General features: G+C 42.8%; 1 protein-coding gene across 2 annotated transcripts; it reads right to left on the reverse strand.

The window, feature by feature from the left end:
* Positions 1 to 598: 598 nt before the first annotated feature.
* Positions 599 to 15,513, reverse strand: spata1 (spermatogenesis associated 1). 2 transcript variants are annotated; one of them, XM_014215633.3, is made up of 12 exons: positions 15,182 to 15,513; positions 14,865 to 14,971; positions 14,499 to 14,616; positions 14,331 to 14,384; positions 13,760 to 14,102; positions 13,398 to 13,524; positions 13,191 to 13,251; positions 12,662 to 12,764; positions 12,442 to 12,585; positions 3,935 to 4,113; positions 3,010 to 3,108; positions 599 to 2,766 (listed from the first exon to the last, which is right to left on the reverse strand). In XM_014215633.3, exons 1-12 carry the CDS (start codon positions 15,239 to 15,241, stop codon positions 2,626 to 2,628), a joined length of 1,536 nt encoding a protein of 511 aa, XP_014071108.3. In that variant the 5' UTR covers positions 15,242 to 15,513; the 3' UTR covers positions 599 to 2,625. The 2 variants fall into 2 exon arrangements, with proteins under 2 accessions (XP_014071108.3, XP_014071110.3); XM_014215635.3 differs by having other exon boundaries at positions 12,442 to 12,567; positions 15,182 to 15,511.
* Positions 15,514 to 16,072: the final 559 nt, after the last annotated feature.

Genomic DNA, 16,072 nt, shown 5'->3' on the forward strand with positions numbered 1-16,072 from the left:
AAAGTGAAGCAAGACAATGGATGTGACTGGAACACAGCCCTAGATTGGGCTTTGATGGCAAAAAACTCAATGCACAATGTTCATGTTTACAGCCCATACCAACTAGTGTTCGGGCAGAACCCTAATCTTCCCTCTGTACTGGTTGACAAGCCACCAGCACTAGAAGGGACCAGTGTGAGTGCATTGGTAGGACAGCACCTTTCAGCACTACATGCAGCGAGAAAAGCCTTCACTGAAGCATTGTGCTCAGAAAGAATTCGCAGGGCTCTGCGTAAACAGCTACGACCCACCGATGAGAAGTACGAAACTGGAAAGAAAGTGTACTACAAACTAATTGACTGTCGAGTGGAAAGGACCGGGAGTAGTTATTGGCCAAGATGGTGTGATATTTGTAAGGTACGGCGGCATCATTGTCAGGGTGCATCACTCAAGATTGCAGAAAGTAAATGATCAACAAGATAGACGGGCTGTTGCCGAGAATCATCCTAATGAAAATGAGACAGTAACAGACAAACCTACCAGATGTCACATCCAATGATATGAACACTGAAGCTGACACAGGAAATGAAGCAGAGACCTTCAAACATGCCACAGATAATACTGTTGAGTGTTAAAATGAGGAAAACATTCAACAACAGCCACGTGTTAAGAGAACATGGTTGTTCCAATCTGAAAACTGGACAAACTGTTAAATACATGGACAGAGAAAGTGGTATTCCACATACAGCAACCGTCATTGGACGAGCAGGAAAAGCCAAAGGAAAACACCAGAACTGGTACAACTTGCAGTACTCTGAACCAGTTACACTTTCTGGTACAACAGGGTCAGCTGACCTGTCACTTGTAGATAATCTCAGAATTGAACCAATGGAAAATCGACAAAAACAGAATGACATTCAAAATGATGATGTACTTGAAACAAAGGACGTGTCATTTGACTCAGCTAAGCTAGATGAGCTCAGTAATTGGAGGAAAAATGGAGTGTTTGAGGAAGTCAAAGACATTGGCCAAAAATGTGTCTCAACAAGGTGGGTGTGTACCCTTAAAGAATCCTTAACTGGAATAGTGCCTAAAGCACGTCTAGTGGCTAGAGGTTTTGAGGAGCTGGCTCCTAAAGAACTCCTAAAAGACTCACCGACATGCGCCTCAGAGTCACTCAGATTGCTGATGTCAGTGATCTGCCAGAAACAATGGAAACTTAATTCCATAGACATCAAATCTGCATTTTTGCAGGGAACAGAGCTGTCAAGGGACATTCACATCCGACCTCCGCCTGAAGCTAAATGCGAAGGAACACTGTGGAAACTAAAAAAGTGTGTCTATGGACTGGCAGATGCATCACTCTACTGGTACAACAAAGTCAAGGCAACAATGCTGAATATAGGTGGAAAACTGTCACAAGTGGATCCTGCAGTCTTCTATTGGCTTGATCAAGACTGCAATGTGACTGGAGTACTTGCCTGTCATGTTGATGACTTTATCTGGGGTGGCTCACAGACCTTTGCTACAACTGTGATTCCAAACCTCAAAGCTGTTTTCCAGGTCGGCCGTGAGGAGCATGATAATTTTTGTTATGTTGGCATAGTTTATTACAGTTGATGGGACAATACTGATGCAACAGGAGAGCTATATCAAGAATCTTCAACCCATTCACATGGATTCTTCAAGAGCCGTTCAAAGGAATTCCTCTCTATGTGGAATTGAATCTGATCAATTGAGGTCAAAGATAGGACAACTTTTATGGGATGCTAGACAGAGTAGACCTACTACTCATTAGTTGATGCTTTGAAGTTAACCAAGTCTGTCACAGAGAAAAGACTTCGTCTTGAGATTAGCAGCATCAAGGAACTTATTCAAGCACAGAGAATCCAGCGCATTCTGTGGTCGACCACAAAGGAACAGCTTGCTGACTGTCTGACGGTCTTGTACTCCTACAGGCTCTCAGTAATGGAAAGTGGCAGCTTGAATAATACAAATAAAAACTGTCACACAACCCATTTGTAATGGGGAACTTGAATAATACTTGGACATTTAATTATGTTGTTGATGTTTAATTTGTCTTTAAAGAAAAGGGGGAGATTGTTAAGTTCATGTTTTAAGTATCCCTATATTTCTGTTATTACGGGGCTATCAGTAAGTCAAGTGTGCGCCTGCGCAGGAAGTCTGGTCATTGATGGACCTAGCCTAGAGTGCAATGGCTACCTTGTAGTGTGTTCATACGGTATAGTAAACTTTAAACTGGAACCTTGTCGTTGTGTCATTTCGTGTTGACAGTGACTTCTGAAGAAAATTCCATCATGATACAGTTACGAAATCTCTTAGTCATGGCCGATACTGTTGCTTTGATACTGTACAAATATTTGTTTTCATACTTAAGATTTTAAGATGGTAGTATCAACACAGGTAAATGATCAAATGAGAGATTGTTCTTGCTGCAACAGGGACACGACAGTTTAATACAAACAGTTGTTTGGTAAACTGTGAAGTCATGGTTTTCACATGATATGCATTGCAAATAGACATAACAATTTAAATGAGACCTTTTCAAAAATATATCATTTGGAATAAGCAAAAAGCAAACATTGTCTTCTGGAATAAGGCCATGGTAGTACTGGTAGAAGTGGCTCAGTTAAGGATGCTTTGAGCCTGTGGTCTGTCCCTTGCTCCTGCTCCAAAGCCCATGGATCCAGAGAGAAATGTCTGGGTATTCTTCTGGGCCAGCTCAGCCTTCAAGGCTCTCAGCTCTGTGGCAGCCTGCTTCCCGAGCTAGGAGGAAATAAACAAGGAAGTACATCAATGAAAAACATTGAGCACTGTCTGTCCAGCAAAGCTCTCCACCTCCTGCCCAAGTCCCATGTAAAAGTTGATAACTGAAATTTTTGCTTATATGAAATATTTTTTAGCTGAGCCCTTAATTAACATACTGTAGTTTTTCCCAAATAAATAAAGGAGAATTGTATTTACATTTGTAGAGTTATGAGGGAGTCAAATTGCAATAAATCTTAATACCTTGATCTCTGTGACGAACCTCATCTTGGCATCATCCACCTTCCTCCTTAGGTTGTCAATCTCATGGCTCTCTGTCATTATCTGGATAATGAGCTCATTCTGAACATGGTGGGAAAAGTACCCAATTGTCATACTTGAGTAAAAGTGAAGATTCCTTACTAGAATATGACTCAAGTAAAAGTGTCATCCAGTAAAATACTACTTGAGTAGAAGTCAATGTATTTGATTTTAAATGTAATTGCTAAAATATATTTAAGTGTCAATCAATAATTTCACATTCTTTACATTAAGCAAACCAGGCAGCAATCTTTTTTTCTGGCTATCTGTAAAAAAAATTTTTTTTTTAAAACGAAACACTCTGACATAATTTACAAACAAAGCATTTGTGTTTAGTGAGTCCACCAGATCAGAGGCAGTAGAGATGACCAGGGATGTTCTCTTGATAAGTGCGTGAGTTGGACCATTTTCCTGTCCTGCTAAGCGTTCAAAATGTAACGAGTACTTGGGTGTCAAGCAAAATGTGTCGAGTAAAAAGTACATTCTTTTATTTAGGAATGTAGTAAAGTAAAAGTTGTGCCAAATATAAATAGTAAAGTACAGATACACACAAACACTACTTAAGTAGTACGTCCAAGTATTTTTACTTAAGTACTTTACACCACTGTCTATAATAATGGCATGGTCTGTATTGACCACAATATGAACTGATTCCCTCTAGTGGATGTTGTGGCACAGTCAAACTGACATTGTTGCTATGGCCTTACTGAACCATAAACTCTGAATCAACTTTGCATCCCAATAATCTGCACAAGTGTTCACTTCCTTCACAGATTTAAAAGCAAAAAAAATCATAAAATAAATGTGGAAACTATCTAGCCAATGTTTGGGGAGGGGAGCACACTTCAATTGAAGGACTGATTGTTACTTTGGTGCTCGACAATCTTTCCTGCCATCTGGGCTTTCCTCCTCCATCCCTCGCCTTTAGCTGGTGTAGGATGTTATTGTAGAATATCTCCAGCTCTTGACGAAGACTTCTCAGTGTGACCTCCAAAGGGGCTGTGGCCTTCTTGGTATCAAAATAACTCCTCTTCCAACTGTCACGAGCTGGAAAACAACAAAAGCTCTCAGGGCAAAATTGACTGGCTTTTGCTCCAGTGTCAGTTCTGAACCCATTTATTTCCAGAAAGAGTTTTGAAAAAACAAGATGTAGGTTAAATTGAGAAAGGAAAACATGATTTATTTGTTTTTCTGTAACTCTTAAAGCCTGTAGCTATAATGCTTTATAAGTTGTTTATAAGCATGTATGAGACGTTTGTTTTCTACACTAAACAAAAATATATAAACGTGACATGCAACAATTTCAAAGATTTTACTGAGTTCCAGTTCATCTAAGGAAATCAGTCAATTGAAATGTATTAGGCCCTAATCTATGGATTTCACATGACTGGGAATACAGATATGCATCTGTTGGTCACAGATACCTTGGGGGGGGGGGGCGTGTAGATCAGAAAAGCAGTCAGTATCTGGTGTGACCACCATTTGCCTCATGCAGCACAACATCTCCTTCGCATGGAGTTGATCAGGCTGTTGATTGTGGCCTGTGGAATGTTGTCCCAGTCCTGGATATTGGCAGAAACTGGAACATGCTGTCGTACATGTCGATCCAGAGCATCCCGAATATGCTCAATGGGTGACATGTCTGGGGAGTATGCAGGCCATGGAAGAACAGGGACATTTTCAGCTTCCAGGAATTGTTTACAGATCCTTGCGACATGGGGCTGTGCATTATGATGGCAGTGGATGAATGGCACGACAATGGGCCTCAGGATCTCGTCACGGTATCTCTCTGCATTCAAATTGCCATTGATAAAATGCAATTGTGTTTGTTGTCCGTAGCTTATGCCTGCCCATAACATAACCCCAGCACCACCATGGGCCACTCTGTTCACAACATTGACAACAGCAAACCGCTCACGCACATGACGCCATACACGCAGTCTGCCATCTGCCCAGTACAGTTGAAACCGGGATTCATCGGTTAAGAGTACACTTCTCCAACGTGCAAGTGGCCAGCTAAGGTGAGCATTTGTCCACAAGTCGGTTACGATGCTGAATTGCAGTCAGGTCAAGACCAGTGGAAGCTCTTCAGGGGAGAACCATCCTCAGGGAATTTCAGAAAAATGTAAAGTGAAACATTAAAGTTAAACTTTTTAGATAAAACTACACAAAATATATTCACATCACCAACTAATTGATTAAAAAACACTGTTTTGCAATGAAGTTCTACAGAGCCTCAGCAGCACTATGCAGTGAGCCGGAGGACAGCTAGCTTCTGTCCTCTGAGTACATTGACTTCAATACAAAACCTAGGAGGCTCATGGTTCTCACCCTCTTCCAAAGACTTACAGAGTAATTATGACCACTTCCGGAGGACATCCTCCAACCTATCAGAGCTCTTGCAGCATGAATTGACACCCAATCAAAGGATCAGAGAATGAATATAGTACTGAAAGCATAAGCTACAGCTTTCTAGCACTGCAGTGCATAACATGTGTTGAGTAGTTGACTCAAAGACAATAGTTGAATAGTTTTGAACAAATTAATTTCTAGAGAGATTTCGTAGTATATCTTTTTTTCACTTTTACTTGCTTAGCTAGCATCGAATGCAGCTAGCTAGTTTAGCCTACTCAAACACCCGGCTCAAACAGAGAGGGATGCTATGTTAGCTAGCTGGCTGTCCAACACTGGAACTCTTCCAAGTCAAGGTAAACTTTTGGTTTTATTCATTTATTGCTGCCCGTGGGTGTAACTACTAAACTGCTTGCTGTTGACTACACTGTACTGCATGTTTGTAGCAGGTTTACTAATGCGTTAGTTCTTGTAGCTATGTTGACTATGACATGACAACAATGTAGGGGCTGTGGTTAGCGGTCATGATATGAAGGTTTGGCTTGGAAAGGTTTTTTCACCTGGTCACAGACAGCTGATGTGTAGTACTGAAGTCCACATGCGAAGGGAAACGGTGAGAGGAGGAGAGTGCGTAGTAGATAGACAACGAGCTGTTTGTATGTGGCTGCTATGAAAGTGAACTGTGTTTGCGTCTGATCAGGGGTGTATTCATTGCGCCGATTCTGTTGAAAAACATTTATTAAACGGAATGAAACGGCGATAAACATACCTGAATTTGTCCAAAAGAAACTCGTTTGCAACTGTTGGACTAATGATTACACCCTAGATCAGCTAGATGCAGGCAAAAGTGTGCAAGGCGGCATTGAATATGTCCCTGTCTGTCACCTTGACTACTCAATTCTCTTGACCTACGTTGTAGACGAATGTAAACTCATTCATAGGCTAGATTGTAGCAACCTCATGATGGGTACAGGGAAAATTAGAGAATCATGTAGTAGCCTAAATCTATATTTATACATTGAGCTGGGTGAATGGAATATGAATGACAGTCATCCAATATGCTGTAATAGAAATAAAGCCATGTTCATTAAAAAAAAGATCATCCTCCCTCATCTTAAACTGCACTGACCACCACTGGTGAAGACAATTAGCATGCAGATGAGCTTCCCTGAGATGGTTTCTGACAGTTTGTGCAGAAATTCTTCAGTTGTGTGAACCCACAGTTTCACCAGCTGTCTGGGTGGCATGTCTCAGACCATCCCGCCGCTGAAGAAGCCGGATGTGGAGGTCGTGGGCTGGCGTGGTTTGTGGTTGTGAGGCCGGTTGGAGGTACTGTCAAATTCTCTAAAACAACGTAGGTAGGTGGCTTATGGTAGAGAAATTAACATGAAATTATCTGGCAACAGTTCTGGTGGACATTCCTGCACTCAGCATGCCAATTGCACGCTCCCTCAAAACTTGAGACATCTGTGGCATTGTGTGCTAAAACTGCACATTTTAGAGTGGCCTTTTATTGTCCCCAGCACAAGGTGCCACCTGTGTAATTATTTAATCAGCTTCTTGATATGCCACTGTTACGTGCCTCCAAGTAGGAGGGAGGTGCAGAAGAGCAACGAAGTCCCAGTGGCACAATCGTTTATTAAAGGAGTCCCAACTCAACAACAACATGGGGGGAAACACGCTCAAACGAAGTTGCCACACACAGGGAAAGTAACGCAACACACGGGGGAGAAACCTCTCCTCCTAAACATATATCAAAACGGTACAACTACCGAGTGAAAGGAAAACTCCGTGGTGCAGACACGCACCCCTAACAAAGTAACACAGCAAACAATCCCGCACAAAGACTAGCAGGCAGCGGAGGTAAATAAACCCACTGAAATCAACTAATGGAACACAGGTGTGACAAAACAGACAGAACCAAACGAAAAGGAAAAATGGATCGGTGGCAGCTAGTAGGCCGGCGACGACGACCGCCGAGCACCGCCTGAACAGGGAAAGGAGCCACCTTCGGTGGAAGTCGTGACAGCCACACCTGCCAGGTGGCTAGATTATCTTGGCAAAGGATACATGCTCACTAACAGGGATGTAAACAAATTTGTGTACAAAATTAGAGAAATTAGCTTTTTGTGCTGGGATCTTGTATTTCAGCTTATGAAAAATGGGACCAACACTTTACATGTTGCGTTTATATTTTTGTTCAGTATAATAAGGCTCATAATGTTATGCCACTCAGTGTATAATCTACAATTTTGCGGCGATTTACATTTTATGCTCAAAAGAAGCGAGTCATAAATGTTGCATGCAACTGGCCATTATATTCCACTGTGTTTTGTGGTGTCCGGTATCCCTGGTATACCATGCTGTCACAATGCATATGGTGTATGCATTTGTAGGTCAATTTAGAAACTATAATTATTTTTGGGTTTGCGCAGCAAAAGCCCCACCTTAGATATTCGACATGCAAGAGCCACGTCTTAGGTATTCAACATACTACTTCTTATTCTTATGCATGCTACGCCTTTTACACCGTTTAAGATAGAAACGCCATTCCAAGTTCAAAACGTGTGTAACGGTCTAACTTTTTTTGTCCCCCCCATCCGCTTTCATGGCATTTCCTCAAGATTCTGAAGCTCTCCATTGTGACATAATTACTTCCAACGGCCATTCTCGATGTGAAATCATGCAGCTTTTGACCCAAATCAGCTAATTATTCCACTTTGCAACAACTTAGACAAAGTTAAAGTGTTCCCATCTTCATCTACTTCTCTGCTGCTCAAATATGGCGTTAGGACATAATATACTATTCTGAGAAGGTTTTAGCAGGTTAACTTCTTATGGATCCCTTCGTGCGCCAATCCCAGTTAGCGGGATCGATTTGACAACACCAAATTCAAAAACAGAAATACTCATAAGAATTCATAAATCATACAAGTGTTATACATTGGTTTAAAGATTAACTTCTTGTTAATCCAGCCGCAGTGTCAGATTTCAAAAAGGCTTTATGGTGAAAGCAGACCATGCGATTATCTGAGGACAGCGCCCAGCATACAAACCCATGAAAATCAGATTTCAACTAGGCAGGTGCTACACAAAAGTCAGATATAACGATATAATTCATGCCTTACCTTTGAAGATCTTCTGTTGGCACTCCAAAATGTCCCATACACATCACAAATGGTCCTTTTGTTCGATAAATTGTTTCTTTATATCCCCAAAATGTCAATTTATTTGGCGCGTTTGATTCAGAAAAACACCGGTTCCAACTCGCCCAACATGCCTACAAAGTATCTAATAAGTTACCGGTAAACTTTCTCCAAACATTTCAAACAACTTTCCTCATCCAACTTTAGGTATTTTAAAATGTAAATAATCGATAACATTTAAGACGGAATATACTGTGTTCAATAGTGGATAAAATGAAATTGGAGCGAGTTCCAGGTCGCGCGCCCAAAACAAAACAGTCCACTTGTGTCACGCCTTGACCATAGAGAGCCCTCTGGGTTCTCTATGGTGTTTCAGGTCAGGGCGTGACTAGGGGGGTTTTTCTAGTATTGTTATTTCTATGTTGGTGTATTTGTATGGTTCCCAATTAGAGGCACCTGATTATCATTGTCTCTAATTGGGGATCATACTTAAGTTGTCCATTGTTCCCAACTGCGTTGTGGGATATGGTTTTGTTTTCAGTTAGTGCCTAAGTGCGCTCTGTACTGGACGTTCGTTTATTCTTTGTTGTTTTTGTGAAGTTTCACTTTGTAATAAAGTATGTGGAGCTATACGCACGCTGCGCCTTGGTCCGCTCCTTTCGATGAACGTGACAGAATATCCCACCACGCAAGAACCAAGCAGCGTGCCTGGGAAATAAAGGAGAGTTGGACGTGGGAGGAAATCCTAGGAGGATGCGAGACCCTTCCTTGGAGGGAGTCGCCAAGGAATATAGAAGGACAGCGACGACACCAGGGTCCGCGGCCACAGAAACCCCAAGATTTTTTTGTTGTTGGGGGGGGGGGCACAAGGGGCTGTCGGTCGAGCCAAGGAGAGAGCCAGAGACAGTTGGTGAGTCGATGGAGCTGTTGGAGGAGGGCGATCGGAGAGAGATGTTGGTTAGGTGTATTCTGCACGGCACTCGCCCTGAAGAGCGTGTCATCAGTCCGGTGAAACCTGCGCCGGCTCCACGCACCAGGTCTCCAGTGCGCTTCCCCAGCCCGGTACGTCCTGTGCCGTCTCCCGCACTCGCCCTGAAGAGCATGTCATCAGTCCGGTGAAACCTGTGCCGGCTCCATGCACCAGGCCTCCAGTGCGCCTCCCCAGCCCAGTACGTCCTGTGCCGGCTCCCCACACTTGCCCTGAAGAGCGTATCATCAGTCCGGTGCCACTTGTGCCGGCTCCACGCACCAGGCCTCCAGTGCGCCTTCCCAGCCCGGTACGTCCTGTGCCGGCTCCCCGCACTCGCCCTGAAGAGCATGTCATCAGTCCGGTGCCACCTGTGCCGGCTCCAAGCACCAGGCCTCCAGTGCGCCTCCCCAGCCCGGTTCGTCCTGTGCCGGCTCCCCGCACTCGTCCACCAGTGCTTGAGTACAGTCCGGAATCTCCAGCGACGGTCTACAGCCCGAAACCTCGAGCGACGGTTCACAGTCCAGAGCTTCCAGCGACGGTCAACGGTCCGGAGCTTCCAGCGACGGTCAACGGTCCGGAGCTTCCAGCGACGTTCAACGGTCCGGAGCTTCCAGCGACGTTCAACGGTCCGGAGCCTCCAGCGACGTTCAACGGTCCGGAGCCTCCAGCGACGTTCAACGGTCCGGAGCCTCCAGCGACGGTCAACGGTCCGGAGCCTCCAGCGACGGTCAACGGTCCGGAGCCTCCAGCGACGGTCAACGGCCAGATCTGCGGTCTGAGCGGGTGCTACGTCCCGCACTGGAGTCGCCACCGACGCCAGTGGCCCACAATAACCCTCACGAGCAGTTTAGGTTTTGCGTCCGGAGTCCGCACCTTTGGCGGTGTACTGTCACACCCTGACCATAGAGAGCCCTCTGCGTTGTGGGATATTGTTTCAGTTAGTGCCTAAGTGCGCTCTGTACTTCACGTTCGTTGTATGTTTGTTTTTTGTAGTTTCACTTTGTATTAAAATATGTGGAACTCAACTCATGCTGCGCCTTGGTCCGCTCATTTCGACGATCGTGACAACTTGGCTCTACACTCAGAAAGGAAAGGGCTACTTCTTAATTTCTCAAAGGAAAAACATCAACCAATTAATTACATTGTTTCAGATGGTGATTGTCAAGCAAATAGCTGCCAATCTATCATGGTAACTGACCATTAACAAACACATTTAACATCTCCATCTGAAAAACATCTAGTGAACACAACCACACCACTACTGACATATCTAGTGAACACAACCACACCACTACTGACACATCTAGTGACTACAACCACACCACTACTGACACATCTAGTGAACACAACCACACTACTGCTGACACATCTAGTGAACAGTGAACACAACCACACTACTGCTGACCACATCTAGTGAACACAACCACACTACTGCTGACACATCTAGTGAACACAACCACGCTACTACTGACACATCTATTGAACACAACCACACTACTGCTGACCACATTGAGTGAACACAACCACACTACTGCTGACCACATCTAGTGAACACAACCACACTACTGCTGACCACATCTAGTGAACACAACCACACTACTGCTGACCACATCTAGTGAACACAACCACACTACTGCTGACCACATCTAGTGAACACAACCACACTACTGCTGACCACATCTAGTGAACACAACCACACTACTGCTGACACATCTAGTGAACACAACCACACTACTGCTGACCACATCTATTGAACACAACCACACTACTGCTGACCACATCTAGTGAACACAACCACACTACTGCTGACCACATCTAGTGAACACAACCACACTACTGCTGACCACATCTAGTGAACACAACCACACTACTGCTGACACATCTAGTGAACACAACCACACTACTGCTGACCACATCTAGTGAACACAACCACACTACTGCTGACCACATCTAGTGAACACAACCACAGTACTGCTGACCACATCTAGTGAACACAACCACACCACTGCTTACCACATCTAGTGAACACAACCACACAACTTTTGACCACAACCACACTATTACTGACCTCAACCACACAACTACTGACCTCAACCACACAACTACTGACCTCGACCACAATTGCTGAACACCTCTAGTGACCACAACCACTCAACTGCTGACCACAACCACACAACTTCTGACCACAACCACACAACTTCTGACTACAACCAATGACCATTCATCTACTGAGCACAACCAAACAACTTATAATTACAACCACACAACTGCTGACCACATCAGGTGACCACAACCACACAACTACTGACCACAACCGCTGACCACAACCGCTGACCACAACCACACCACTTCTGACCACAACCACACAACTGTTTACCACATCTAGTGACCACGGCCATGCAACTTCTGACCACGACCACGCAACTTCTGACCACGACCACGCAACTACTGACCACGACCACGCAACTGCTTACCACATCTGGTGACCACAACCACACAACTACTGACCACTATTACTGACCAAATCTACTGACCAGTAGTGACTATCTGTGGAAATTTAAAATGATTTCACAATTCAAATAATATGATCAACAACTTTTTAAACTTTAACAAAAATACTTTCAAAGAGCTTTAGCAAGCCTCACAACTTTACATGTAAAGTTACAATCTAGTTAATATTATTATGACCATGGCAATTATGCATCACAATAGTAATGTCTATGTTGTAGGACAGGTCAGTAACTTATTTTGCTGTGCCCTGTCGCACAGATTATTTTATAGTTAAACAAGCTAATTGGTATTTAATCTGGATCATAATGAGATGCTAATATATTATAAGGAGGTCATACGTGCTTTTGTCATATCCTGATATGAGGGTGCAAAAGAACTAGTCCAGACATACATCACCTTGATTTCGACGGTGTCTGTTCTGTGCCATCAAGTCTTTTCCTTTTCTCAGCAACTCTTGTCTTGTCTGTTCTAGTTGCTTTCTCTCCTCTTTTGCCATCTTAATTTCCTCTATCAGTTCATCTCCTGAGGAAGGGAGGAAACCTACCATGTCATTTGTGCCTTACATTTCAGCAACAACAATATGGATGACTGAGACATAACAGAAATGCCTGCTTACTACTTGATAGGAAGACCGGGGCAGCCGTTTTACGAGTGCCCAGGGTTGGGACGGGGGGTGGAGAGGCGTACTGTGTAGGCATAGTTACTGGGTGTTCAGGGACCTACATGAAAATAAATGATTGGTAAAACATAATTTCATTTTTTTGTTGAAGCAAATTGATTTCGGTGTGCATGCCAAGAAAATAGTTTAAGTACTCCTCGCTGCTTTTCCTCTATTCCTATTTCCCTGACTAAGAGCCCCTTTTTAATTCAAACCCACCTGCTGGCTGTGGAATTTTGACGCAGTAACAAAGCCACACAGTATTTTACAAGGCGCTGGTAATTTACAATAAAACTACTCTTGAGTTGTCTCAACAACCTCTCTTGGTGTGCAGTACTTGATGGAACTACACCTTTAAGAAAAAACTATTGAATGGGCTTGCAGATGTTCAATAGCCTGGCTATGACAGAAAAACATGGTAACTGTAACTGATTTTGGCATAATGTCATTTCAGTAAGTATGTAAGCAGCACACAAGCATCTCTTACCTCATTTTTTTGTTTATTCCTGATATACTTCAGTGTCTGTGCACCTTTAGATTTCCTTAACCTCCAAAGAGAGAAAACAAAATGTGGGCTTATTTATTTTAAATGACTCATCTAGAAATTGGGTGCCTGTAACCAGGGTTTAAATTGCTCTGGCGGTGGTAGAGCTCTTCCTCTCTGTTATGGCAAAAGTGTTCCTCTGTTTGTTACCTGTGTGGGGTGGGAGAAAACACAGAATCCTGATCTTCCAGTGACTCTGGGACCCCCGAATCGCTGGCTCGGTTTAACTTGAAACGTTGTTTCTTCTTAGCCGGCGCCACCTTCCCCACAACTGATTCTTTCAAAATGGATTGAAAGTAAATGGTTGTAACAACATCTCTGTCTGTTACAACAAGTACAAGGTTGAGTTGCTTTTTAGAAACGTCAGTTTAAAGGGACAGTACACTCCAAAATCTAAGTTTTTCAGACAATTTCATACTAGACTCAGAGCACTTTTCAGGTACGAACCACCCCCCACCCCCCCCCCAAAAAAATTTGCTGATTTTGTAGTGAGCAATCCCTTTAACTCTCACCTTTAGCCTCTATGACACACTGGGGTGGCCCCTGGGCTTGGGCCTTCCACAGGAGGTGGTCATCCTCAGCGCACCCAGGCTTCTGAGAGGAGAGAAGGTACTCCTCATTCTCCTCTTCCTCCCCCTCCTCATCGGGGCTGGGGGAGGGAGGGGGCTGTGGCTGGAGACCCTGGGGGATCTGAGGGAATTTAAAAGGCTCTTTTGTCCCTGTTGGCATTCCTTGCACTCTGGCAGTGTAGTAAATCTGGGGGTCTGTGGAGTGGGTGTTGGGGGTGAAGGACTGTGAACAGACACTGTTGTCGCTCACCACCCTGGGCAACAGGTACAGCTCTGGCTGAGGGGCCTGGAGTGTAGGAGAAGATCATGACATAAGGACAAGGCATGCAACAAGCTTATTATAAATAGATTTCTTTCTTTCACTTAAAAAAATATTTAACTATTTGTTGTGTTACAACCTGAATTTACACACAATACCCCATAATGACAAAATGTAGAATAGGTCAAGGGGTATGAATACTTTCTGAAGGCACAATATAAAACATATTTTAACATTTAAGCGGAATGTGCATACATATGGAGGGGCAAAATACTTCACTTTCAGATCCCTTTCTTGTTTGGCTTTGACCTATTTAAAAAAAAATACAAATGCAATGGGACAATGAATCACCTCATGCCAGTTTGCCAAATAAAACACAAGCGATAAGCAATTGTGTCCCTGAACCAGGCCTGCTATACTCACCAATGCCAAGCTTCGGCCCACACATTTTAAAAATGAAAACTTGTCAATATCTTTCTCAGCTCCGAGGAGAATGCCAAGCTCACTCCTGAGAGTTCTGAGAGATATATCAGGATACACCCTGGCATGAAAACAACAATTTACAGTGAAGAGGCACTATGTTCAAAAACATTTTCACATCAAAGAAATATGGGTGAAGACGACAACCATCAAAGTATCTTGTTGACTGTTTAATCTGCAGTTTTCTTTTCCTCTTCTGTACATATTTTCTATTATGCATATTCCTACAAATTGTAGGCTATACTGGTCTCATTATTTGCAGTAACTATATGCCACTTCTGAATAGAAAACATTTAATAAATATCTCACCTGATGAATCCAGCAGATATGAAGCTCTCTATGGCTTCAACCGGCACTCTATTCAGTTTTAAGTTCCACTGTTCATTTGGTACAAACAGCACATGGAGCTCAACAAACTAATAAGAAAGCAATCAAAATTAATATGTATTGGAGCTTCTTACATTTTGCCCTAACAGGCACTGGTTTTCTAAAAAGCAAAGTTCACCAAGAAAGAGGATATAAAGATTATTGTGGTAGACAGATGGTGATAATCTTCTGTACTGAGTACATAAAATGTACAAAAAAAAATAATCACAACATAATGGTGCAATATATAGCCTACATACCTTTCTACTTGTTAATCGTCTCTCTTCAGGATATCTAATAGACTTGCATGAGTACTCCATTTTCAACAAGCCACACCTATTCTAAGAAATAATGTGTTTGATGAAGGCATTAAGTTTTTCCATGATAAATGCTGTTATTTTCACAGAATAAGAAGTAGGATACGGGCTGGTTTCTTTCTTCTCATAAAAGCTTGTGTATGTGTTGTGATTTGCTTGTCCAGGGGGCGGAGTGGAGGAGTGGACTGCTAAGTAACAATCTCTTGTGAAATCAAACAGAGCCAATCGAAGCAATATTTTTATGGATGGCACAAACTGTTGTTGCTCCGTTGCTGATGCAAGACACCCCAAATAAACGTTTAAACATTACCCGCTATAAGGTGGAGATTGTAAAAGGGTCATTGTTGAATAGCGGTGGCATTTGAGAATAGCATTTTGGAAAAAATGTAAATAATGAAATGTATTTGGGTACATCTTTTAAGAGTTTCATTCTAAAACACTACAATGCTTTCATAAAGTATTCACACCCCATTACTTTTTCAAAATGTTGTGTTACAGCCTGAATTTAAAAAGGATTAAATATACATTATTTGTCACTGACCTACATATAATATGCCATGTTTTTTTTTTTAATGTTTACAAATTAATTGAAAATGAAAAGCTGAAATGTCTTGAGTCAATACGTATTCAACCCCTTTGTTATGGCACGCCTAAATAAGTTCTGGAGTAGGAATTTGCTTAACAATTAACATAAGTTGCATGGACTCCCTCTGTGTGCAATAATAGTGTTTAGCATGATTGTAATAGGGTCATTATATTTGAATGACCACCTCATCTCATACAATTATCTGTAAGGTCCCTGAGTCGAGCAGTGAATTGTAAAACACAGATTCA

This window comes from Salmo salar, chromosome 10, assembly GCF_965601325.2.
Source record: "Salmo salar chromosome 10, fSalSal1, whole genome shotgun sequence".
Taxonomy (NCBI): domain Eukaryota; kingdom Metazoa; phylum Chordata; class Actinopteri; order Salmoniformes; family Salmonidae; genus Salmo; species Salmo salar.

What these genes read in the sequence shown, in the direction of transcription:
- spata1 (XM_014215633.3), bottom strand. Translation starts at nt 15,241, where the DNA reads ATGGAGTACTCATGCAAGTCTATTAGATATCCTGAAGAGAGACGATTA. An exon ending in GTGTGTCATAGAGGCTAAAG is followed by an intron (nt 13,525 to 13,759) that starts GTGAGAGTTAAA and finishes CCATTTTGAAAG; the next exon opens with AATCAGTTGTGGGGAAGGTG. An exon ending in AAAGATTGTCGAGCACCAAA is followed by an intron (nt 3,109 to 3,934) that starts GTAACAATCAGT and finishes CACCATGTTCAG; the next exon opens with AATGAGCTCATTATCCAGAT.